Source organism: Ornithodoros turicata, chromosome 1 (genome assembly GCF_037126465.1).
Source record: "Ornithodoros turicata isolate Travis chromosome 1, ASM3712646v1, whole genome shotgun sequence".
Classification (NCBI taxonomy): Eukaryota; Metazoa; Arthropoda; class Arachnida; order Ixodida; family Argasidae; genus Ornithodoros; species Ornithodoros turicata.
In genome coordinates this window covers 133584923-133608782 of record NC_088201.1, presented here as the reverse complement: position 1 = coordinate 133608782, position 23860 = coordinate 133584923, and the positions used below count along the sequence as shown (strand labels likewise).

At 44.2% G+C, this 23860-nt stretch overlaps 1 protein-coding gene across 1 annotated transcript in view; it reads right to left on the bottom strand.

Annotated features, from left to right (window-relative positions):
• Positions 1–4699: 4699 nt before the first annotated feature.
• Positions 4700–23860, bottom strand: part of LOC135378617 (probable serine carboxypeptidase CPVL) — a 29168-nt gene continuing 10007 nt past the window's right edge. The window contains exons 3-4 of the mRNA XM_064611690.1: positions 8679–9009; positions 4700–7068 (exon numbers count right to left, since the gene is read on the bottom strand). Of these exons, the coding sequence (XP_064467760.1) occupies positions 6272–7068; positions 8679–9009 (1128 nt within the window). The 3' untranslated portion in view covers positions 4700–6271. The remainder of the gene's footprint in view (positions 7069–8678; positions 9010–23860) is intronic.

Below are 23860 nucleotides of genomic sequence, written 5' to 3'. Positions count from 1 at the left end.
TCAACAAAAGATACGAAACATATATTTATGTCAAGACACCTAGCTTCAGGCAACAAAGCAAGCATTATACAAAAGGTGACACATTTATCACACAGCAATATCACAGGACGTTTTCTTCTAAAACAATGCAGAGCAGGCATTTTGCATGGCATATAGTGAAGATTAAGGTAAAGTCCTTATATGACTCCGAAACCGGCTCAAAAATACGCTTGTAAATGCACACCCCAAGCACCGATGGTGTAATGATGGTTGAGGAAGTTGCTGCAGTAGGAGGCTGTGGTATCCGTGCGTCAAATTCTGACGTGCTGGATGGGTTGATTGGAGGAGACACTCGTTTTTCAAAATTTGTGGAGGCTGGGACGATGAGAGATGTCGCTGATTGAAGCCTCTAGTTTTGTTGAGTGATTTGGCACACCATCGAAACTCAACACGCTGCTTGTGGAGCTACCTCTGCAAGAAAATTATGCGTTTGACAAAAATGCTGCGAGAAAATTCTGAACGCAGGCAAGGGATGATTTTGAACTTGAAAATCATAAAAAATGAATATCAGTTTTGCGCGGCTGCACTTTAGCAACATAACTGTCCAACGCGAAACAAAAAGGGTTATAAGATCACTCATGATAATTTTCTTCCTGTTTCGCTCCTTGCTTTGACCGAACTTACTGCTCAGGGGGGCTGCACTTTGCGAAACTTCATTTGAAGCGTGACTTGTGTGTGGTGCGATACTGCTTTATTCTAGCGCATCTGTATGAAACAAATAGAGAGAAATGTGAACCTATTAGCACACCCACAAATTCGTTTCATGATGCAACAACCAATTTTAGTTCTTACGCAGAATAGCATGAACTATGGGGGATGCATACAATAGAGACACCACCCCCTTCATGAGGTAGTTCTCCTGTTTGATGACAATACATGGGTGGGCCTTCGATGTAGTACCGATCGATCTCCTACCAATCGTCGGAACTGCATATCCCCCCCCCCCCACACACACACACGGAACTCCCCCAGCTTCTCTGCTACGTGATATTTGTGAATCAAATCGTCACAGCTACACTCACAGTCACTGCTACATCCCGTTCATTCCCCAATCGCCATGCATGCCACGCACATTTGGTTCGGCCATATCACGGGTTACTGTCTCATATCACAGTAAGCCCTCCCGATTTAGTTGACCGCATCGATAAACAAGAGCCTGGAACAGGGCCATATTCCTCGTCTAGTTCTCATCAATTCATAACCCCAAAGCAGTCGCCGAACACTTTAACGTTCCTGGTCACAATTTTGACAACATTAAACTATATATTCTAGAAACCGGGTTTAGATGCACAGGTGACAGACGTGATAGGGAGTCTTATCTCATATACAAGTTCAACGCTCTTCACCCGTCCGGGATCAACAAATCACAAGGCACCCTAGAAACACTTCACAAATAAAATATGCTTTTCCCCTCTACCTTCATTATCATCTGTTATGTTCTGCATGGCCACTGCTTCCTACTTTCTTTATTGCATGCCACAACTTTGTATTACAAAAAAAAAAAAAGTTTTTCTCCTTCTGGGGTTTTCCCCACGTAACCACTAACCTCCTTATCTTTCGCTATGCTTGCCAATTCTTGCCTGTTGTCCCGTTTCGTCCACGTGTTCGCGAACCTTCCATTTTTCTGTAACCAGTCTGTAGCCTAGATCACAACGTTCACATAATCCCCTCCACACTCTAACAAAGCAGCCATTCACTCCGGCCGTAGAAGCCCGTACGGAACCTTTCTTCCCTCCGTGCTGTTGACCCACAATTCGCATGAACCTTTAAACACGTCACACCTAACCCTTTAAATACCATGCCAATGATGAGGACGGTGCCCAGAAGAAGAACAGTCTCTGTTCGAAATATCAGCGGCTTCTGTCCTGAGGCAACTCCCTTCCTACATCTCTACCGGTTCGCCGAATTTCTACCCATCTACATAACGCTCTGAGGGCCTACATAATCACTGTCTGTAGTATAACTGCTATTAGGAATAATCACAGTGTACATAAAAGAGAATTCGACAATGAAGATTTCTTCTCTGTTACATGCACAAGCGTTCATAAAAAACACTAACTTTAAGCTTCTTCATGTAACCCTTTCTCATGGCTGATCCCTGTAGGAATATGCACTACTTTTCCGTGAAACTCTAAAAAATGAACATAAATACTTACTTACCTTGAGCGTGTCAACAACGTATTTGACTGAACTAACGCGACCGGCACAAATGTAATTGTGCACTACACTACATTTTTGCAATACATTTTGGAAATGCCAGCCTTGCCGCTTCGTAGTAGTCGATGTTGACTGACAGACCTCCTGAACGTCAAATTCCGTAAATTCCGGCAACAATACTAGGTACATTTGATTTTCCACTCGCAAGCGTAGACAAACAGTTAACCGCGCGTCCTCGCGTTGTGTGGTTATGGTCGTTATGGGTGTTATCGCTTATCAACTGCCAGGTGAGAGAGAGAGACAGTTGGCGACGCAGATAAGAGTGGAAGTAAGCAAAGAAAATAAACAAAAAGCCAGAGACGCTTTGGCGTACCCGGCACAAATAGGCGGCACATTACTTTCGGTGGAAAACTTTCCTCTCATAAAGCGTTAGACCCTGATTTGTGCCGCGTATTAGGAGTAAAATGACACATACAGTCTTTTATCGCCTACTAACTGACCGGAAAAACGCTTGAAATAGGCGTTCTTCCATCGCAAGCAGCACAGTAAGCGCTTTTGGATTTAGAGTGTAGCTACATCACAGCCGTACTAGCTAAAACTACTTTGCAACCACTAGGATGTAGTCGTTTAACTACATTTGTAACTACTCTGATATTTCTGCGCGTCGTTATATCTCTGATCGCTGAGGAGTAGAAATAGCGCGTGGCTGCATGGGGAGCGAGAAGACAGGTATCTGCCACACTCAGAACAATCATAGCACAGCATGCGCCCCTCCATACAATACTGACGTTGTTACATGTCACGCGTTGAAACAGTATGGCCTGCAATCTGACGACGGAGGGGGCGCAAGCTTTTTGAATGAGCCGAATATTAATTGTACTATGGTGTAACTTATGCTGTAATAAAATGAGTTGAGTTTAGTTGAATGTGCTCTGTGTGTCGTTCGTTATGTATACCCTGACTAACACAGAAGACATATACTTTCCGCTCATGTACCATAGCATTTCTGTACGGAAACGTGACAAAGAATGTCTCCATTCCGCGTCTAACTAATCTAATTCAACCTGTTTGACCTATGCTCCGACAGCTCACGTCCCCGCCGAAACCCCTCCTGCCCAACGCGCTTCGCGCGCGTGTACCAGGCAAAGCATGCGTGTTTGTGCACCTGCGTTGAGCACTGCTGTGCGTTATGCAATTTTCGCCCTGAATGGGAGTGCTGAATGGGCTTTTGCTGCCTGCGTCACGTGCACAGTGTGTGTGTTATTCGCAAGATGGCGAAATTCTCAGATTTGTTGCTAATAAGCACAAAGAAAGAAAGCCGCGAATCATGCGGAAGGTGAAGTGAAAAAATGCCAAGTAATTGTGGCCCGCTATAACCTAACTACAGTAGTTAACTAGAAAAAATAAGTTTAACTAACAGTTGTAACTACCACTTATGCAAGTAGTTTCTAACGCCTTTTTAACTACCAGGCAGTAGTCTCACCAGTACTTTAACTACTGTACATCCCTGGCATTGATGTTTTTAGTGGTCAGGTACTCCCTTTAGCGAGAGAAACGACAAATGGACGAACACTTGCAAATAGCGTCCAAGCTCATGAACCTGTGTTGTCCTGGTACTTTCTGTTCCCCAAATATCTTTTTTCACACGCACAGTGACAGCAAGATGCACTTAAACGAAGCCTAATAAGATGGACAGCCTTTTACGCAGACCACGGTATATATATACGTACTTGCCTGCACACCGCATTCGCAGCGAGAACCGATCTGAAACCGTGCAGAAGCATGTCGAAGATGAGTCTGCCAGCCATGCTCTCTCCAGCAAGCAGAACTACAATTACCAGCCATGCTCTCTCCAGCAAGCAGAACTACAATTACTTTTCAAACCACAACCAACCAAACAGGCACGGTTCTGCGTACGCTAGTTCTCCACTTCTCATGTTTCTGATATGTTTAATTTGTACTCCTCACCTGTAAAGGGAAATGTTGGGCGCTTCCTTAATCACATATTCGCCCTATAGATCTACACAACTAACCTACTCCATTCCTGCTTCATTCGTCGGCGTGGTGCCTCCTCTCTGAAAAACAGCGCGTGTGTGGGGTGCTAACCGCGGCGCCCACGAAACCCTGAAAGCACACTTACCGTGTGTCCTCGTTTGTCTGCTAGGTGAAAATTTCCGATTCCTGTTCAACAGCGTCATGAAAATTACGGTTCCGGCAAAAGTAACGGTTCGTGTACGCTTTTCGGTTCGGGTTCGGTTCGACACCCTGGTTGTATGCGTAATCAAATTAAGCTGAGACACCTCAGCCTACGTCCTGACACAGAGTCAAGAAAGGCTCTCACATTTGCGGAAGCTACAAAACAAAGCAATATGTGGTATCTGATTTCCGTTAGGAAGGAAACGTCATTGCTGCATATGCTTTCTAGCTGCACATGCTACGCTCAGAGGTAGGCGTCCTGAAAGCACTGACAACTTATACGTGTGCCCATAGAGATGGTCACATGTTGCATTTCAACGCAGCTTTAATAAAAATTCATACACTTTCATACGTCAGGGGTTGAACAGAATTCCAAGAGGTACGCAGTTGCAAATTTTAAATAGCTGGATTTTTTTTTAACAGAAACTTGAAATATTCCGGACGTGAGCAGTAATAGTACTTTGTATTATAATGCTATACCTGTAATACTTTGGAGCATTAGTATTATGTATTATAATACTCATTCTCCAAACGTATTTGTATGTGCAGCATCGTGTACAGTTTGTGTTTATTAGCCAAACGTGGAATAAAGTTGTCGTTGCAGTCTGTTTGCAGAAGTACTCGTGATTCAGTGGAATATCAGCATATTTTTTTAAGCTGAGCAAATGTGTAATAAAACTGCGCTGTTTTCAGTTTACGTCGTGTAATGGACGAGCATATTACGTGGTTTCTGTCTACAGGGTACATGAGGGTGTACTCTTGAAAGTGCCATAAACTCGTTAGATGACATCAGGAATTTAATTATTTCTTCCAGTTTAGCAAACAAAGGTATGGTCAATTAATCATAGATTTGTACCGATTTTAATCTAATGCAAGCTTATGATCGAGTGCACGTTTACCGTCTGCATTCCTCGTAGAGCTGATGGTACAGCCTGTCATGTACCTCACATCGTCTCGAGGGGGCGCAAGAGCACCTCAGGCGTTTTGTGCTTTCATTGCAAATTCTGAACCACAATTTCAAGGCGCGCAGTATAATCAAAAGACAATAACATATCTTATTTTCATATATTTGATACCGCTGTGACACCAGCATTTGAATGGTCATTGAAGGCAACAGCCATTGATCATTTCGAGCACCCTTGACGCTGTTCCGCTGCAACACAAGCCGATCCAATGCTCCTTGAGCAGTTGACACGCTGTACGCCCGATGGAACTATGCGCGTGCGTCTGAACCATCTGCTTAAATTTGGGGTAAAAGAATGGCGTATATCGTAACGTCAAATGCAAGGCAAAAAACGATTCTCGAATTTTAAAGTTGTTCAGAGTATTCATCACATGTAACTTTAATTTAATGCACACTTTTGTACAACCGTGCCTGATGTCGAAAGCAGAACAGTACATTTCCGAATACCAGCCACATGTGACACCCGCAACTAAAATTTTTGGACCGTTCAAAGAAGTTGTCACATGTTTAAAGTGCACGCTCGGTTAGCGCTTGTTTGTTCGCTGATCATGAAGCTGCCAGCAGCAGTTATCGAGGGCCCTCGAATGATTCAATGGCGTTTCACGAACGTCCATCGCGGTGAGGACGATTCCAGTCAATGGTAGTTGATAGGGGCCGTGTAGCAGAGTCTGATTACCATTCAGTTCGATTGATTTCATTTCAGGGATCATTGCAACGATCACAACTGGGATAAATCCGGGTAGTTCGTGACTTTTTATGGTGGGGATAATGCAGCAGCTACAGACACGGACACGGTGTTGCAGCCGTTTCTGTCTGATCGTTGTTCTTGCCATTCGTCCGCGTCACTTGCTGCTGCATTTCCCCAACCACCGACCATTGAAACGCCCGTGTGACAGCGGTATACACACATTGGGTTCACTCATCGAAGGGCAGGTCCCGCACAAAACGCGTAATCAGATCAAAGGCCGATTCAGGTTGGTCGTAGGGCAAAATGTGTCCACTGTTTCTTACAAGCACTTGGAAGAATTTGCCCACTCGTTTCACGTATCCAGCAACATCATTCTCTTTAGACGGCAGTCTCCATATTTTCCGTGGTGCATGGGCGTACTCGTGTGCCCCATGCCACGAAATCGTGGACACGAAGTTTTCCGTTAGAGGATAAGCTATGATAATATCGAGCTGGCCGTTGTAGATGAGCACTTTGTAATGATCCATAAGGGTCCCAACCCATGGCTTCACAGATCGCATCATGTCATCCAGAAGATGTGCTTCGCACTTGCTACCGTCATTGAAAGGTAAGTCTCCAACGTGAATGGATTTTCTAATCCTTGGTGCCTGCACGAATGTGTGATAGAAGTCAAATTCTGGTGGCGACTGCGCGAGAAGAAAATTGTAATAGAAGTTCAGCCCTGTGACGTTCTGGAAGTAGGACGAAGAGTTGGTTTCGTCGCCATTGAGTAGTTTGTCGAAGATGTAGAATGCCTCCATGAAGCGTTTTTGTCGAATCAAGTCTCTGGCCCGCTCGCTCTCGCGACGAATGAAACTGGCTTGGTTCCTGTCAACCAGTCCTACCTGGTACAGGAAATCCGCGTAGTCGAACATGGTCTCCGGGTCGCACATGCCGTCGCCAATGGCGATGCCCCGTAGGTTTATGCCCGACTCCTTGATGCCTTCAGTGTGGATTTTGTAGGCGATGGCTGGCACGTATTTACCTGCAGAAATGTTCAGCGTGTCCACATTCAGTCAGCTTCCAACAGCACACATTTAGGATTCGTGAGTCTAAAATACCCCGGGTGGCCGAAATTATCTGCAGTCCTATACCCTGCGGCACGTGCAGAATGTGACCACACCTGTTTCCCTCACCTTAGGTATACGTCTACTCCGATTACCTAAAACACACCTGAAGGTTTGTCTTCAATATTTTCAAGGTTAGGTCGTTTGTTGTACGTTTGTACGAAAAAAAATGATCAGAAATCGAACTCATCTCCCGACGTGTCCTGTCACTCCTAACAGAAATTCCGCTAAAACAAGAAAAAAAAAACCTCTGAAGGCGCAGCTCGCGTACTTTCCTCGCTTTGTCAATCAATGCCTTTAGTTGTGGATGTGATATGGCGAGACATATAACAGTGCGGAGTAAAGGCATATTAGAACATCAGAATGGGCTTTCTGAAAGTGTTTGGGACACTTCAAAGACGGGTACTTGTGTATGTGTGAATCTGCAGGCTATGAGAGCGCCGAAACTCATCCGGCTCGCGCATCTGTCGGGAACCTCCGCCAGCGAGGTGACCGCTATGGGGGACACGTGTTTACGAGAACCAAAAGCAGAGCGTCTCGGTCTTCCAACGTCACAGGTGCGTTCAACCAACACCACCTAGATACAGAAGGCATGCTTATTGCCTCCTTTCAGTCCATCGCACGTAGATATGTAAGGTCAGGATGCCAGCCAATTAGTGCAGGTGATTTCAGACACATGATTTCTGTGGCTACCAGTGGATGCCCATGAGACCGATGCCCATCCTGAAGAAGTCGGCCCAGACGCACATTACCCAAAGGCGTTAGTCGTGACGTTGCATACCACCGTGAATCCGAGAACGGCGACCCCTTTCACCACCACCACCACCACAACTGTCTACATAGCTATGGCCGCTGAAAGCACGGTCTTGATTGGCGGTCTGTTACGACACATCGTTTAAGCTTTCTTGATAGGTGGTGTTGGTTCAACGCCCTATACTGGCTAACAGCATAACATCGAGAATCAATTATTGGTCAGTGCCCTCGGGTGCTCTATAATGCATGGATGATCCGATGAACAATACCAAACAAGCTGTGTCAACACTGCGTTCGGAATCTACTTAACACCCAGGCCTACGGCCTTTGCAGTTGTCTGGGAGTACCTGTGTACTGTGTGTGTGTTCATTTTCCTTTCGTTTCTTTTTTCTTGAAAGAATAGCAAGTCGGCCTACGCTTGACTAACCTTTCCTCCCTTTATATTTTTTTTTTCAATAAACATATCCCCCCCCCCCTGTACCAACTCCTTTCGATATCAGCATTACTTTGATACACGTATTAGCCAATTGCAAAACCTTTTAAACTCTTCACGTTGCATTCTATTCTTTTTGACCCAGCCTGTACGTGTATTAAAAGAACCTCCATACACCATTCTTTAACAGCGTGTTATAGCGATGAGCGGTCACACGATGGAGGAAACCAGGAGACAACGCATGCATGTTCCGTGCGTTCTGTTTCTGTTACATTGTATTGCAATTTTACTGAAATTGTAATATTTTGTACTTTGGCACATTAAATGTCAGGGGTAGCATACCTGCATATGACTCTCCGCTTGCATAGAAATCATTTTTCTTATACTCCGGGAAAAGAGTGAAAAACTGTTGCAGCGCTTCATAGAGATCATTGGCGACGTCAGTCTGGTTGCGTGCATATCCGGCATCGTCTTCAGTGAAGCTGAAGCCCGCCCCGACGGGATTGTCCACGTACAGCATGGAGAACTGGCGAGCCCACGTGAGATTGCGTAGCTGGGCATTTCCGGCCGCGGTTACTCTGTACGGGCCGTGTTCCACAAACAGGCCAAATAAAGACGAACCGCCAGGCCCGCCTTGGAGCCAGAGGATCACCGGAGCGGTTGATGGCTCCTCCTTTATCAACAGAAGAAAATAATGCTTAGGAGAAAGGCTGTCATGAAGGGCATAGTGTCATATATTTGAATTCTGAAAACTGTACATGTACATGTGCTATATGTAGGTCAAGGGCCTCCAATGCTTGCAGGTCCCGATGACATTCGGATTTTGATGTGCAATGGGGGCTTCCTAGTTCCCAAAGATACTATTTTTTTTGTACCGTCCACTGGAACGGCATTGCAAGAATGGACATCACCTCGTTATGTCAACATTCGTCGTGTAAATAGGGGCTAAAACGAGTGGCTGTCACGACAACGCGATATGAAGGGTGAATAAAGCTCATCATTCGAACACGTTCTGAACGAGGGACGAAGACACACCCCGAAGAACACTGTAATGACAGTCACTCGCATTGGCAACATCGTCAACACATTGGTTGATCACGGGATTTCTAAGAAATTTACTTTCGATCTAACCCAGGAACGGCGACAATGAGCTGTTCTGCTCATTTCTCTATCTTCAAGGAGTAGAGACTGCAGTCCAAAATATTTTCAGTTTAAAACATCTTATGAAAGTATATGCGTCAATTTACCGAACAGCTCAAAATATTTTAAATTAGAGATGGGACGAATCCAGAATTTCTCGAATCCGAATCCAAGGAAGGTTAAGCGAATCCACGAATCTTACGAATCTCGAATCTTTCGAATCCTTTCTTTAAAAAGAGTTTAAAAAGCCAGGAAAAAAGACTCTTCTACTGAAAAGTGTTTTGAAGCAGAGTTTGATATCTTTGTTTAATAAAAAAAGTAATTTCGGGAGAAGGCATACCCACCCAGTCAGCACAAATTGTTGCAGTGACATTGCACCAATATTACCATGCAATATTGATATTATGTTGCTAATGACCGCTTTCGTTGTGCTGCAACGATGTTATTGAACGTACATTGCAGAAATGTGACATTGCAATGCTGATGTGACATTGCTAAAGACCGGCTTCGTTATTTTGCAACAATATTACAGAAACAACATTGCAAAAATGTGATATGGGGGGGGGGGGGGGGTCGAGGTAGCTTGCCGTTGTTGGCCGCCCTCAAGTGGGCATCGTCACGACTATAACAAAAAAAAATATTGCAATGTTGATGCAACACTGCCAATGACCAGTTATTTTACAGTTTAGCAACGTTACAAAAGCAACACCAGAGGAGCCCTACAGTCTTGGTGATATGTGTGCAAGTGAACACAGTATGCTTCATATTCAGTAATCGTCCTGCTCCTGGGCAGATTTCAGGGCAATGGTGCCGACATTCGTCTGAAAAGCCTACCGGGAAGCTCTGGGAAAACCGCAGACAGCATCCGTGTTCGAACACGTGTTACCTCCCAGTCTTTGCACGAAAGGCGATCATTCTAACCACTATGCCACGTGAGGGCTCAAGGGATATGGTCGCACTGATTCTGTGTAAGAACGCCATATCAAGGGTCAGCGCGCATTCACATGTGCGTAAGAATGTATTGTAATTAATTTCAAGTTCTCGGTCAGATTAATTTTCTTTGATATTATGTTGTCCTCCTCTCGATCCTTTTGTCCATAGTCATCGCCGAAGTTCCGAACATTTCATTCATTGTTTATTGGTGGGAATTACAGAGAACAAGATCGTGCAAACATTGTGTTACTGAGCAAGTGTCGCGGAAATGCTGCTTGCAAAACGTGCAACGTTGCAGCAGTATGTTTGTTTCGATGTTGCTGCAATGTTTCAGACGTTGCTTAGAGAGAACATTTCTTAGTTAAGGCGGACATTTTGGCAAGTTGGTACATATAACTACGTAGAAACAGCGCAGAGACGGGACACGAAGAAGAAACAAGTGCACGCACACAGCGCTCTGTGTGTGCACTTGTACCATGTCAACATTGCTCTCGCAAGAGAATCACACTGTTAGCTCTACGCATCCTTCGAAATACAGCAGACACATTGATAGAATGATAGTGTTGCAACGCCAAGATTAGGTCACTGATGCACTGTTTTCTGAGCAATGCTATTGAAACACTGCATTAAAATTGATTGCCAAACACCAAATCAGCAATGTAACTGCGACATTTCTTGAGTGTAGCATACGCACATTGCTTCGGAAACACAATCACACTGTTAGCTCTACGCATCTTTTGAAATGCGGCAAATACACTGAAATAAAGATAAGCGTTGAATTTACGTCGCTGATCAAGCGTTCTGGAAGAAATGCAATTACAACATAGCATTGACACTGCTTGCAAAACATTGCATCAACAATGTAAACGCCACATTACCTGGGTGTAACATATTCAACATTGCTTCAGTAACATCATCGCAATGTTCGCTTTGCGCAATCTTTGAGACATAGCATGAACATTGAAGCAAGTATATTGCTACAACGACGAATGTGGGCATGAAACATCGCTGCAACACTTCAACGTTGAGGTAACAGTGATGCAACAAATTTGCAACATCTTGTGCTGCCTGGGCATACCATATACACCTTCATAAGTGTAACTTATTTAACATGCTGTTCATCGACAGGAAAAACGTAAATTCAGGAGTCTGAATTCCCTCCATAAAACTAAGAAGCAATCAAAGCAAAACCGTGTTACTTTTGAAACTTCTAATATCGGAGATTTATGTTGTGGCTTTGTCGCCCCCCCCCCCCCCGGGGGGGGGGGGGGCGCCGGCCAAGGAGGCTTTGAGGCGCCGATTTTAAAACGAAATAAACAAACATGGTTGGTGAATTCGAAAGATTCGATTCGCAGTTTTGGGCAATGGGATTCAGATTCACGAATCTCGAATCCCTGCCTAGGATTCGAGGATTCGTGGATTCGGTTGGCACATTCCTAGTTTTAATGCATGCAGTTTTTCCCCAGAAAAACAAAGGAGCGCTCGTTAACTCTCGACTCGCCCCTCAGGGTGTAACGAGGATGAGAAGGACGACCGTAACGTCATACCCTCTGCGTGGTAGTGTTGAGGTTCGAGCCTGTCTTTTTCTTTTTGTGTGTGAAGGCTTTCTCCTTTTGTAGTCGGTAAACCTGTTCGCTAGAGAGAGATTAGGAATTGGAAACCGTGCGCATGGAGGATTTCGTTGTCCCGCTGGAATTTGCCTGTCCCTAATGCTTCTTCGGAGCCCTGGACAGCTGACTAGCAGACGGTACTCTGAACCAATCAGCGAGCGCGAACACTATGCAGCGTCAGCGCAAGGTAACAGGCTGCCACTGCTCTCCACCCCTGTTGCGTACGTCACGTTTTGCGACGCACGTTAAGTTCAATATGTGCGACAATTATGACTCTGTGGGGTTAATTCCTTCTAGGGATGGGCCAAGGTATATCTAAACTGGTAGCGAAAACAAGAGAAAATACCAAATCAGACCTATCGGCAAGGCCACCAGCAAGAGGCGCGAGCGATCCTGGGTGTTGACAGTAGAGGTACGGTTGTAAACAGAAAAACTTTACAACATGGGCGTGGCTTCTGTGTGTACTCATAGGTTATTCATAATTTCAATGTAGAAAAAGCTTTCTGTTGCCCCGCTCGTGCACATATACGAGATCATCTACCACTCCAGTACATTTCCGTATCCTGCTCCTTTGCGCATGTGTCACAGTTGGGTCTGTTTATCCGTGCGTCTCTGTATCTGTACCGTGTGTCCGTGCATTGTAATACGGAGTTCGTACACTCTTTGGATTAAACAGGAAGCGACGTTCACATCTCCGTGCTGTAAACCAAGATTAACACGAGTGAACAGATGAATCCAATGATCCCATGTTGCTGGACCCGCGGAAAAAAAGATTTCGTCATGGGACGAGCGGCCATGATGGTGTGAGTGTTAGCAGGAACCAACTGTGCACCAACGATGTCGTGTTTTGTTGCAATGGACCTATAACGGCCACTTATTGAATAAATGCAAACGTCTAATCACTAGGTGTACGTATAGCTCAAGGTGAGCAATGGGCCTTATGTGAGCCTTCCTAATTTCTCTATGGTCATCACGATGCGTTTCTGTTTGGAGTTGTCAAAATATGTGATAACTGTATGTATTTGGAATTGATATGATTAATTAAATCCGATATGCTTTATTTTTCTGTGTTCTCGTCTGGTATTGTTGACTGGGCGCGGAAAAGGGAATACAAGGCAAGCGAAGTGGGCCGGGCCAATGTAAACGTGCATGGATAATTATGCACTACTTATTATTCATACTAGTGACGTCGTCTCTGACGTCATTTATTTACAATCGTAGTAGTCCGCGCAACGGATGGATGGCGCTGACCGTCTCTATCATGGCGTCATTCTGAAGACACAGGGGCCTATGGGAGTTACGCTACCTGTTTACATATACCTTGGATGGGCATCAATACATTTTTTTGATATTTAAATGTAAATACAAAATACCTTGTTGAAAGCGGTATTTAAATACTCTTCATAAATAGGTTTCAACATGAGTATCTAAATAAAAATTTAAGTACAGTATTTAAATACTGTAACTACTACCATAAATACTGTGAGGGAAATGTCATCTGGAATTAAAGAAATAACGATGATCATAACAAATCAGCAACGAAAAATAGCATTTATGTGTTAGATTATCATGGCTATTTTAATATTAGAAGCTTCAGTGCATCTTTTTGGGCATCTTCTGTTCGGTCGTACAATCAGATTGGGAAAGGAGAACAGCATCTCCACAGGTGCCGGTGAACAAATGCTTGTATTAAATTTGACGAAGATGCTTCGTACAACAAGATAATTTGGTAGCTGCTACCGTAGTCCGCAAGCACAGTGAAAAACTTGCCATCTAAAACGGTTTGTCGCATGCGCATGCTAGCACAGACACGGCATAACTGCGCCCCAAACTCTCCCTTGTTCCCGAAAGGTCAAATGCAGGGCAACTTGAAGATATACGTCAGTAATACTGTATTTAGGAGTAGCTATAAATTATTTACGAGAATAAATACCCAAAACTTGGTATTTAAATATAATTATAAATACATTTTTCAAGTCTGTATTTACATACAAAATATAAATACATGTATTTACATTTTAAATAATATTTTAATTACAATGTATTTAAATACTGCCCATCCCTGATTCCTTCTCACGGTGCGTTGTACTGGGCTACTTAACAGTTTTACAGAAAGAAAACAGAATGTTAAAAATGACTGCTGTGCTACTTCACATGATTATTCCTACACTCTAAAAACAGAGCTTCACCGCATAGCACGCTGTGCGCCAACCATTGCCACGAATGATAGGATTATCGCTTCCGATTCGAGTGCGCCTTTTTGTGGCAATTTGGGTATATGGTAATTGCACACATGCCCACACTGTTAAAAATGAAATTCACCACATAGCACGCCCCTAGCCAACCATCATCTCGAATTATATCGGGTGCGTTCCAAAACCTACTCGAGTCAACTCGGGAGTAGCTCTCTACCCGAAGCTCCGTTCCAAAACCGGATCGAGTAACTCGGTGACATCACTACCCGTGTTCCAAAACAAGATGGAGTAACCAGAGAGTTAACTCGATTCAACTCCCCTCGGTCAGGGAATGTTCGCTCTAGTATTGACGTCATGCTTTTGTCGTCTGATCTTTTCCGCGAAAGCGCGGTATCGAAACCGGCTGAACGTTTGGTTGTCGAAAAGCCTCGACCTCCACGACGGGTTAATAATACACAACGGGACACCGAAATGGCAACATTCTTCAGGTGCGGATTATGCGACACGGTTTCTGAGGACCATGCGAACGCCCAAAGACATGTGAGCCGGATCATGCCCAAGAATTAGGGACAAAACGTAAAGCAGGCTTCACCTAAAACAGCTCCCATAGAGCCTGTGTATTTTGGAACGAAAAGGGCGTGCTACATATTCTGCTGGCAGCGCTTTGCATTCGTTCTCTAATGGTATGTTGCCTCTGCCAAGACGAAACTTTTGAGCATTTTTTTGGGCATGAATAGTGGCATCTTCAAGGTTCCATTCGGGTTCCAAATTTTGAACATGTAAAGGAGCCTTCAATCGCCGCACGAACGCGTAGCCGCGAAGCCTACGTTCAAGGCCACGCGCAACCACAGGTTTGGGAAATGTCTCGCCGCAGAAGAGACTAAAACAGATAAAGAAGACAAATAATAAATAACAATACGAGGAGCAAAGATTTGTGTTACTTCACGTGGTAAGGGTATAGGATATAAAAAGCTAAAAGCCTGACAGCTCTTCGGAGAACTAACATCGTTGAGCAAACGTGTGTACATTATGGCTGTTACGAAGTCTGTTGGTACCTGCGAAACTGTGAGAAATCAAACAAAACGTAAGATAAAGGTGTGGTCGGAGTGAACGGCACAACAAAGACAACAATAAATGATGACGATGAGATGGGTGTTTCACCGCGGAGGTGCTTAGCCTACCCCACTGCACGTGGAACATTATGTGAAGATGGTGAAGGGGGGATGAAAACACAAGAAAGAACTAAAATGAACAGCAGAAAATGGACCAACGACAGCTTAAGACGACATGTACTAGTTTGCACAGGAAAATGTCATATCTGAGGTTCTACGATGTGCTAGGGTTGTCAAATCAAGTTTATCGAGGAGAGGTTCATAATTATAGACACCAATGCGTCGGTCATAGAGAATGTCAATGACTCCAAGGGATTCAATGTTGTCATTCGGTCAATCTCTTATCTTTGAAAATTAGTGAAGCACATTAAGTATACCATTTTAGTTAGCCATCGAACACTGATGAGACCGGCTACGAAAGGTATCCGAGAGGCCAGGTATGTTAGGCGCCCGAACGGCACGTCCGGGGCTCTCATACATTTTTAATAACAACTGTGGCACCTAACAAAGGACAACCTGTATATCCTCATGTGTTTCCATACTGACTCCCGGAAGAATTCGAGGGTCGTTCGAGTAGACCGAATGTACAATCGTATTTATGAAATAGCGCACAAAAAAAGGAAACGAGAAAAAATGACATGGTTGCAAAATTTGAGACATACACAAATAAGATTTGACTAAAATTGATTAACGAACCAACAATCAGTTTGATTGTAGAAACAAGACATTTTGAGGCACGATAGATCTATAAGTTGAGTGAACGTTGGCGTGGATATGTCACGGTGTCGTCTAGACGCAAAAAATGCTGGAGGCTTGAAGGCTCGGCAGTGCAGAGAACCTACGGATACGCATGTAAGATGAGGGAAGTAGGACAACCATGCACACACACGCGCATGACGCTGAACTATAAAACCGATCTATATATTCCGAAACTCCGAGTGGATGAACACACCGTTTGTATAGACTGCCGGTTTCGTTTCTTCTTTCTCGCTCTCTCCTTTTTCCTTTCGATTTTTTTTTTTTTTTTGGGGGTGGGGGGTGGGGGCTTATTAATACCTGAAGACAATTTATGATACAGCTATAGGATGTCAGGCTTCCTCGCGAACGCAGGAGCCTCTCTCTAGGGAGGAAAGCGCAAAGGCGGTCACGTGGTCGGTTTGTATTACAACACATTACTCTGCTCACTTTTGACCACAATAATGCTCGTTGCCTTGTCGATGTCATCTGCATTTTTTAGACACTGTAGATATGTCGTTCACCTCGAAACTACAAAAAAAGTTAAGAAATCACGACTTTCTGCTGTTGATTTATGCTGGTGTTTGATTTGCGATTATCTGGCGACTTTCTGTTGTCGTCATCTCTCAAAATCTCTCAAAATAAGCACAATCTCAGACAACGAAAAAAAAAAAATAGAAAAGTAAAGAAAATATATCGTTCTACTGTCCTGTCTTTTATTTTCCAGACTTAATACAGCAAAAGCCGTAGTGGCTCAAATCTATCCCTACTGCAGCCTAATGCCGCGTGCTTTTCGACAGCCGTACTCCTGGCTTTTCTTTTCGTCAGTGGAGAGGGTTCTAGCAGGTGTGCTGTCATATCAGCGTAGTTCTTCTGAAGATTTACAATCTTGCTGCTCGGGCTTTCAGCAGGCTGCTTGGGACTGTGTTGTTCGCTATCGCGTCTTCTTTCATTCGATCATCTTTGTTTCTGTAGGTGTGAAGAAAAGTTTATTGACCGGTTGATAAGCAACTGCGTGCACTACGTAAAAGTCAGTTGTGTAGCATCGATTGCTAATACGTATGAGTTGAATAAATACGAATGAAGCACGATGAACATTTGATTTACACATAAGAGTTAGTGACGTCTTCATGTTGGGAAAAACTTCGCATGGTTGCATATGCGATCACAATGTCCTCCTTTTAACGTTGAAGCCAAAATAATCGGGGGCACTCCAAGCCACGTTACTCAAGCTGTGACGCAACATTTGCCTCAGCTTGCTGTCGTCTGGATCTTTGGACGTCGTTCCCGATTTCCGTTCTTAGCTCCCCTCGCGTCATAGAGTCCACATCTAACATGCGTGACACGCGCTCGTTGAGTTCGACACTTATATGTGGCCTCTTTCCTCTTGGATGCCATCTTCTTCCCAGTACATGACGTCACGTTTCTGATATCTCCTAGCCTGTAGCGCAGATGAATTCTTCTATCCTTTAACATATTTTAGCCTATCCCATGCTTCGTCCCATTTGTTTGTTCGCCGATGATGTAGGTTCTCTAATACACAATTTTTCTTTTTTAGTCCTTGTCGAGAAGGCCATCCTAGTCAGCGCTGCTGCATGTGGCTCATCGCGGCGTGATGCGAAAAGACATGTATATACGGGGTCACGCTCTACTGTCCGTACCCCTTGCATTTGTTTCCCAGATCTCGAAACATAGTTAGGACGTTTAACGTCTCCTGACGCAGATCTTTCCCTGCAGTATATTGCTCAATCCTTTTACCACACGTCTGAAAAGACCCCATAACTGTGCTAGTTCATCTCTGGTGTCCGAGGGCAGGGCTGGGGTCGCAAGGCGTGGTAGACTCTCAAGAAGTAAATCGTCATTCTTCCCTGTTAATGACATGAATTTAGTAACTTCCGTTTTGCTGTCAGTGAGCAGTCTGACGTTCGCACCAGATCCCTTTATAATCTCTTCCAGTTTCCTCACGGACGTGTCTTTTCCTTTTGGATTGGCACACTATTAGCAGTGTCTACGTCCTGCATTTCAGGGACAATGAAGCGGGGTACCATAGAGAAGAATGGGGTGCCGCACTAAGTTTTTCATGTTGCCCTACATCTGCGTCTGCTTTCCACTGGCCGAACAATAACTTGTGAGTGTTTGTTTCACAAAATTGATTATCATAATAATACCTAAGAGGATCCTTAATTCAAGTGCTTATATGCGTTCGATTACCGATGCCAAACAATTTAAGAAATGCTTATGCGACCATTGCGGGCGGAGGGGTGACGTGGAAATTGGAGCGATATGCATGCCTACACTGGCGGCACTTTGCTGGGGGAAGGGAAGAAGAGGGGGAGATGAAGGAGGAAGGCTCACGCGTCTGGCTGGCATGACCATTGCGCTGCATTGCCGTTTTTCAATTTCCACTTTTTACGTGTTGTCATTGTTTGCTCCAGTTGACCAAAATGTTTCATGTACTTGTTTATTTACCTCCACGTATCTGCACATTTTTTTCATGTGGTTGTATGCTGCTATGTTAACATTATGCAACGAAATGCTAACCTCCCGTTTGTATTGCCTCCATGGCCAACAGGGGAAATAAATACATGAGTCTGTACGTCTCACAGAAAAAACAACCGTCCACCTTCCGCGTACATGCTTTGAGAGCGATAAGAGATAAGAGCGATAATCAGCTTCTTTTGCGGGACTCGCCGATGCCACTCGACTACTGAAGTTTCTCTCTCTCTCTCTCTTTGTTTTTTTTTTCTTTTCTTTTTTTCTTACAGCGGTTGCAGACCGGCCACTGCTGCACGGCTCATCATGTACTCGTACCGGGGCATCAAGCGCGGAATTATTATTTTATCTGTATATTGTTGAGTTGCCCGCTTCATCACGGCTTCCGCGTTAACCACATGACAAACAGAAAGGCGAGGGGGATTACAGCAGCTATCAACGAAACCCGTGCACAAAAGTAACGACCGACTTATTGTTTCCTTTGATTTTAGTGACTTTTTTTTCCCCTTCCATACTTCATCTAATGAAATCATTTCCTTGTTCATCAAGATATCTACTGGACCTGATAGCACTGCGGTCTTGTCTTGAGTAGAAAGTATGCTAGGACGTTGCCAAAGCTTATTCGCTCTGCGCGCGTTCTTGCTATTGTTCCTGTATGCAAGAGCTTTTGTGCCCCTATTTTCTGCGGCTGAGAATTCTGGGAGTCTGCGACGGGAGTACGAACAGATGGGCCTTCCTATATGTCTTCAGACTGCCTGTACGCCATAGAACGAATAATTGCTAAACGGGTATTCGATAATCTGTATGGGAATATACAAGGAATATATTACACGTCCGTGAGAAACCTGGCAGAGATTATAAAGGGATCTGGTGCGAACGTCAGACTGCTCACTGACAGCAAAACGGAAGTTGCTAAATTCATATCATTAACAGGGAAGAATGACGATTTACTTCTTGAGAGTCTACCACGCCTTGCGACCCCAGCCCTGCCCTCGGACACCAGAGATGAACTAGCACAGTTATGGGGTCTTTTCAGAGGTGTTGTAAAAGAATTGAGCAAGATACTGCAGGGAAAGATCTGCGTCAGGAGACGTTAAACGTCCTAACTATGTTTCTAGATCTGGGAAACAAATGCAAGGGGTACGGACAGTAGAGCGTGACGCCGTATATACATGTTTTTTCGCATCACGCCGCGATGAGCCACATGCAGCAGCGCTGACTAGGATGACCTTCTAGCCAAGGACTAAAAAAGCAAAATTGTGTCTTAGAGAACCTACATCATCGGCGAACAAACAAACGGGACGAAGCATGGGATGGGCTAAAATATGTTAAAGGATAGAAGAAAATTAATCTGCGCTACAGGCTAGGAGATATCAGAAATATATATATCATCAGAATATCTGACGTCATGTACTGGGAAGAAGATGGCATCCAAGAGGAAAGAGGCCACGTATAAGTGTCGAACTCAACCAGCGCGTGTCACGCATGTTAGATGTGGACTCTATGACGCGAGGTGAGCTAAGAACGGAAATCGGGAACGACGTCCAAAGATCCAGACGACGGCAAGCTGAGGCAAATTTTGCGTCACAGCTTGAGTAACGTCGTTTGGAGTGCCCCCGATTATTTTGGCTTCAACGTTAAAAGGAGGACATTGTGATCGCATATGCAACCATGCGAAGTTTTTCCCAACATGAAGACGTCACTAACTCTTATGTGTAAATCAAATGTTCATCCTGCTTCATTCATATTATTCAACTCATACGTACTAGCAATCGATGCTACACAACTGACTTGTACGTGGTGCACGCAGTTGCTTATCAACTAGTCAATAAATTTTTCTTCACACCTACGGAAACAAAGATGATCGAATGAAAAAAGACGCGACAGCGAACAACACAGTCCCAAGCAGTCTGCTGAAAGCGCGAGCATGTACGACGGCTGGATCAAGATAGTAAATCTTCAGAAGAAATACGCTGATGAGACAGCGCACCCGCTAGAACCCTCTCCACTGACGAAAAGAAAAGCCAGGAGTACGGCTGTCGAAAAGCACGCGGCATTAGGCTGCAATAGGGATAGATTTGAGCCACTACGGCGTTAGCTGTATTCAGTATGGAAAATAAAAGACAAGAACGCAGAACGATACGTTTTTTTTTCTCCGTTGTCTGAAATTGTGCTTATTTTGATAGACTTTGATAGATAGAACAGAAAGTCGCCACAAAATCGCAAATGAAACTCAAACAACAGAAGTCGTGACTTCTTACCTTTTTGTGCAGATTCGAGGTGAACGACATATCTACAGTATCTAAAAAATGCAGATGACATTGACAAGGCAACGAGCATTATCCTGATCAAAAGAGAGCGGAGCAATGTGTTATAATACAAACGGAACACGTGACCGCCTTTTACAATTGCGCTTTCCTCCCTAGAGAGAGGCTCCTGCGTTCGCGAGGAAGCCTGACTTCCTATAGCTGTATCATAAATTGTCTTCCCCCTCCAAAAAAAAGAAAAGAAAAAGGAAAAAGGAAAGAGCGAGAAAGAAGAAACGAAACTGGCAGTCTATACAAACGGTGTGTTCAGCCACTCGGAGTTTCGGAATATACAGATCGGTTTTATAGTTCAGCGTCATGCGTGTGCGTGCATGGTTGTCCTACTTCCCTCATCTTACATGCGTATCCGTAGGTTCTCTGCACTGCCGAGCCTTCAAGCCTCCAGCATTTTTTGCGTCTAGACGACACCATCTACGTCAGCGCGACATATCCACGCCAACATTCACTCAACTTATAGACCTATCGTGCCTCAGAATACCTTGTTTCTATAAGCAAACTGAATGTTGGTTCATTAGGCACACTTTAGCCCGCCAATTTTAGTCAAATCTTTTATTTTTGTATGTCTCAAATTTTGCAACCGTATCCAATTTTTTAGTTTCTTTTTTTTTTTGCGCTATTTCATAAACACGATTGTACATTCGGTCTACTCGAACGACCCTCGAATTCTTCCGGGAGTCAGTATGGAAACACATGAGGATATACAGGTTGTCCTTTGTTAGGTGCCACAGTTGTTATTAAAAATGTATGATAGCCCCGGACGTGCCGTTTGGGCGGCTAACATACCTGGCCTCTCGGATATCTTTCCTAGCCGGTCGCATCAGTGTTCGATGGCTAACTGAAATGGTATACTTAATTAGCTTCACTAATTTTCAAAGATAAGAGATTGACCGAATGACAGCATCGAATCCCTTGGAGTCATTGTACATTCTCTATGACCGACGCATTGGTGTCTATAATTATTAACCTATCCTCGATAAACTTTATTTGACAACCCTAGCACATCGTAGAACCTCAGATATCACATTTTCCAATGCAAAGTAGTACATGTCTCGTCTTAAGCTGTCGTTGATCTATTTGCTGCCGTTCATTTTAGTTCTTTCTTGTGTTTTCATCCTTCGTTCATCATCTTCACATAATGCTCCACGTGCAGTGGGGTAGGGTGCGCACCTCTGCGGTGAAACACCCCATCTCATTGTCATCATTTATTGTTGTTTTTGTTGTGCCGTTCACTCCGACCACACCTTTATTTTATGTTTTGTTTGATTTCTCACAGTTTATCAGATACCAACAGATTTCGTAACAGCCATAATGTACACACGTTTGCTCAACGATGTTAGTTCTCCTAACAGCTGTCAAGTTTTTATCTTTTTATATCCTATACCCTTACCACGTGAAGTAACACACAAATCTTTGCTCCTCGTATTGTTATTTCTTATTTGTCTTCTTTATCTGTTGTAGTCTCTTCTGCGGCGAGCCATTTCCCAAACCTGTGGTTGCGCGTGGCCTTGAACGTAGGCTTCGCCGCTACGCGTTCGTGCGGCGATTGAAGGCTCCTTTACATGTTCAGAATTTGGAACCCGAATGGAACCTTGAAGATGCCACTATTCATGCCCAAAAAAATGCTCAAAAGTTTCGTCTTGGCAGAGGCAATATGCCATTAGAGAACGAATGCAAAGCGCTGCCAGCAGAATATGTAGCACGCGCTTTTCGTTCCAAAATACACAGGCTCTATGGGAGCTGTTTTAGGTGAAGCCTGCTTTACGTTTTGTCCCTAATTCTTGGGCATGTACATTTCCCAGGACAAAGAGAGTGTTGCTGGTGCGCCTTTCTATTTCGTCATCATGTACGTCACCTTTGCGTTATCTATTTAGCATATGTTCACTAACAGCTGCCCTGCAATGTTTATTTGTTTCACTTCCTTGTAACCACGTGATCCTTGTAAAGGCAGAGCTCTATGTGAAACGTTCAAAACTATATTAGGAGAAAGGGCTATTACTGACCAGCATTATTATTATTATTATTATTATTATTATTATTATTATTATTATTATTATTATTATTATTATTACTTTTGTGTGCGTGTGTACGAAATGGGATTTTAAATGGAATATTACTTTTCTTCCTTTACGTTCACGGTTGTAAGATGGTTTGTCGATACGTTCGTGTGAACAGGTTTCAGATAAAATATGTACCATAGGCGCAGGCTAGCTGCTGGATAAATGCCTGGTGGAACATGGATAAATTCTGAGCCTTGGAAGGAAGGGACAACACGACAGGACTGTGTCACGCCCCCTGAAGTAGGCCCAGGACGCATACTAACCCTCCTGTCCCCCACTTCTTCCTGCTGTCCTCACTCCATCTGTCCACGTCTGTACGCCGCTCATAGCCACAGTTGCTTCGCGGTGCTAACACGCAATAAAAAAAAGAACTCTGTCACGAATTTCCCATGCATAATGTAAAACCCCGAGGCTAGGGAACACGAAAGGACAGACACAAACACGAAGTCTCAATTGAGACTTCGTTTTTGTGTCTGTCCTTTCGTGTTCCCTAGTCTCGGGGTTTTACATTATGCATCATCTTCACCAGCTCGCTTGCTTCCTAGCCGTTTTTTCATTGACGAATTTCCCGTCTTTTCGCCCAAGCTCAGACTTCTTTCAAGGTGAATGAAACAGGAGTCTTTTGCGCGCTCCCTGATACGTGTACTATCAGAACCGCCTTGTAGGCGCGTTTACATGGGCGCATACATCGACTGAAAGCAACAGTCGACTGATCGCAAACATCGACTTTGGACGGTTTACATGGCAGGAAGCGATCCGCTGGGCAATTCAGTCGACTCAGTCGATGACAGCGCCGCCAAGGCACTAAAGTTATCACTTTGCAATTGCATAATGTTTTATCAGTGTGTGACTTCCTTTACTGCGCCCATAAACATTAAAGCGTTCTACCAACGGCCCAGTCGATGCCCAATGCTGCTGGCTT